Consider the following 3,850-nt stretch of genomic DNA (forward strand, 5'->3'; position numbering starts at 1 on the left):
TTAAAAAAAATGTGGTTGTGTCTTTTTGATGACTTAGGTATAGTACAAAGAGTTCTTAAAATATTGCAAGTGGATCCTCACAGAATACTAAACTTATATTCCATACAGTTTGAATCCATTGTTAGAAAATAGTTATTAAACACTTGTGAAAGTGTAACTGTATTGAATTCTGGAATTAGAAATATAAGAATATTTCTGTTTGGAATCTAAAATTAAAGTCAAAGACTTAAATTTATACCAAATATAATGAGTAATTCTTTCTTGGACCACCACTACTAATTTAAACTCTAAGATTTGCCCATACAAGTAGGAGATTTCTAAGATTGAGGATTTATATCATTTTGGGATAGAATTTCGAGAATATAATCAAAAGTGTCATTTAATTTCTTAAAAGAAATAGAATGGCATTAAATGATTCATAGACCATTCATCCAATGATATGTTATTGAGCTAATTCGAAATGAATAAACTAGGAGGAATTAGGATAATTTCGTTGTTTAAATAAGAATCCAACGATGCTTCGATTAGCGAAAGTCAAAGTAATCTTATTTATACAATCTTCTTGTTTCATATCGTAAAAATACTAGTCTAAGGTGTCATCAATTGATGAACAGCCAGATGTTGCATATACAATATTTATCTTTCGAGATCTAACACTATTATGTATGTCTAATGGTGAAAATCCATTAGGGATTTATCTCATTAGATAAACAAATCAAGTTAGACCAACAATGAAGATTCGAAATTAAACTACAATTTAATAACAGAAAATAACATGGGTCAATATAAATTCATACACAATTCAGAAATTATTAAACATATAGCAAGTAGGAATGACAAGTGAAAATACTAAAACATACAATCCTAAATAATTTCCAAGGTTTTCAACAAACTGATATCAGTGTCCCATTTAGGCGAGAGTCAAAGCTACCATCCATTGAATAGAGTTGTCAGCTCATCTAAAATGTTAAACATTCTAGCAACCTTTTATTCGATCAAGATTGGAATTCAGCGTTGTCCCGTTTAGGCGAGAGTCAAGGCAATTCTATCTTATGAGCTTCTACCATTGTTTCATAATTTGCAAGTCAAATATGGTCGCCACCATTAGGGTGATCCATACCATATAAAACACTTACAAACTACTTATCTTTCGAGATTAAATGGTGCGAAATTGCTAATGAACGTTCCTCCATTAGGGAGGATTACTCATTAAAACAAACGCGATGTAAAACCAACAATGGAGATCGAATATCTTAATAATAAAGCTCATTCTTTAAAATGTATTTTCATTATTATTTATAATAAAGTATATTCATTAAATATCGAATTTAGAATTAAAATTCTAAATTAAAATTTAATTTATTATTTATAAAATTATACTTAGATGGTGATTAAAATAAAGGGTAAATACCATTTTGGACCTTGTACTTTACAAAAGTTACCAATTAGACATTCTGTTTTATTAAATGACAATTTGGACCCTCTGTTTTTTATAAATAACACATAATTGGACCCTGAGCTCAATTATGGTCAAACTTTTTTTTGAATATGACCAAAATGACCCCAGATTTTCATTTTCATTTTTATTTAATTTTTTAAATATATAATATATTTTATATAACTTATAAAAATAAAATAAAAAATTAAAATTAGCATTTTGAATCTTATATTTTATAAAAATTATCAATTAAACTCTATATTTTGTTAAATAATATTATAACCCAATTTTAGTCCAACTATTAATTTTAACTAAATTTTTTAAATAACTAATATATTTTCTATATTTTAAACAAATAAATAAAAATAACTTAAAAACCAAATATATTTTTTACCTTTTGGGTATTCTTGCTCAAAACACATAAACCTGCTACATAAACCTTTAAAAAAAACACATAAATCTGCTACATTTTAGTGTTTAAATTACTAACCAAAACATGTAAGTTTGCTAACTTTTAGTGTCAAAAGCACTAACCAAAACACGTAAGCTTGCTAATTTTTAGCGTCCAACGCACTAATCAAACATGTAATCCTAATAAACCTACATTTTTCACTACAAACATATAAATCAAAAGACACTAAATTTGGCAACTCCACAAACTTCATTGGGTAGGTTGTGACTGGAAAAGATCCGAGGGTGCTCCATGTATATTAAGCTCCTCTGCATTCTTTAAAGTATGTTCTTCAATACTTTCTTGAGGTTGATAATTTTCCTAAAATAAGAAAGTAATTAAAAACACTCATCTTGTATATTTTATAAACATTGACGTAGATTTTAAAAAAGATTACCTGATTTGTTGTATAATGTATTCTTCCATGACCTCTACCACGTGGTCTCCCCCTGCCTCTCTTTTTGTTAACCGGTTCAGAACTTGTCATTGGTGGTGCATCAAAAGTTGTAGCTTGATCCTTGCTTAGTCCCTTGCCTTGTTCACTTCCTCTTCCGTTGCCTCGTCTTGTAGGTGAAGTTGGAGTTGTTGGCTCTTTCATGAGCGGTGTCATGCTGCATGAACGACTGTTATGACCAAGTTGGTTACATTTTTTGCACCTCTTTGTACTAGAAACTGGCTTCACAACCCTTTCTTCTCCAGCCACTCTCTTTCTGCGGTATTTTTTTGGCCTACCTGGTTGGTTTTTAATTATTGGGGGCAACAAAGGCTCATAATCATAATCATTTCTAATCCACATAGATTCATCAGGTATTGGATGTATCATTGGTTCGTAAGTCTTTCTCCACATTTCAGTTGTGAAGTATATGCTAGAAAAATTAATATAAACCCCAAGATCAATTTGTATATAACATAGAACACAATAATAAGATATAATAATTAGGTATGTGTACCTGATTAATCCATAGCAATTATCACTGTTTGATCCACAGCAGTTACTCCACTTTGATAGTGCAATACTATCAACTAAGTCTTCCTCCCTAGATCTCTAAATCAGAAGCAGTTTATTTATCTGATTATCAAAAGGTATACAATTGTGATGAGACAATATGTATTTATAGAGTTAGGGAGGGGACTTAGCTACAAAACCCTAGTTGGGCTGGGCCTGCTCATCAAAGGCTTCAGTCAACTAGAAAAGCCCACACTTCTGCTTCACCTAGACTTTACACACAGATGCTAAGCCCATTAACAATTGATCACCAACAACATGGGCTAACACAGCAAAGAACTATTTAATCAACCCAAGTTTTAATAAAACCAATAAAACTTAATGTAAGCCCAAATAAAAAGTCTAACATTCGCCCACTTGGGCTACATTAATTTTAATACATATATATTATATATCAAAATAATTTTATTTGAAAACAACTCATGGGTTGAACAACAAGAAAACATTTGCGGCCACTTTAAAAAATGATAGTTCTCTGATAGCATCTCAACATACCGGTCCAATTTAACCTTTGATAATGAACTATGACAGTCATATTGTTTTTAACTCAACAAAAGACATTCATAATCACAAATACCAAAGTATTAAATCGACATGGTCAATAAGTCTAGTAGTGTGGTAAGGAATTATGTTCAACATGTGATCAATTTAAAATAACATAATATCCTTATCAGTCCTCAATTTCACTGATACCGTGATGCTTAATAAATAAGCCAGTGAAATTAAACATACACCACTTAAAATAAGTAAGTGTCACTAAATATGCTTAAAGAATTAAGCCAACAACATATCATTGTCATTAAGCAAATAAATTTAAAAGACAATGATCACAACAAGATATGAACTACATGCTTTCAATTCAATTATTCTCGAGAATATAACAAAGCCTAACTGAAAGCATAAACATCCAATAATAAAAATTATTGGCCCACAAAGTAGTTCATAACATCAACAA

At 30.1% G+C, this 3,850-nt stretch overlaps 1 protein-coding gene across 1 annotated transcript; it reads right to left on the reverse strand.

Moving 5' to 3' along the window:
- Positions 1-1,798: 1,798 nt before the first annotated feature.
- Positions 1,799-2,769, reverse strand: LOC133029170 (uncharacterized). Its single transcript, XM_061101660.1, has 2 exons — positions 2,287-2,769; positions 1,799-2,210 (listed from the first exon to the last, which is right to left on the reverse strand). The coding sequence occupies exons 1-2, from the start codon at positions 2,734-2,736 to the stop codon at positions 2,100-2,102; spliced, it is 561 nt and encodes a 186-aa protein (XP_060957643.1). The 5' UTR covers positions 2,737-2,769; the 3' UTR covers positions 1,799-2,099.
- Between the last annotated feature and the right edge of the window lie 1,081 nt (positions 2,770-3,850).

This window comes from Cannabis sativa, chromosome 7 (genome assembly GCF_029168945.1).
Source record: "Cannabis sativa cultivar Pink pepper isolate KNU-18-1 chromosome 7, ASM2916894v1, whole genome shotgun sequence".
NCBI lineage: Eukaryota > Viridiplantae > Streptophyta > Magnoliopsida > Rosales > Cannabaceae > Cannabis > Cannabis sativa.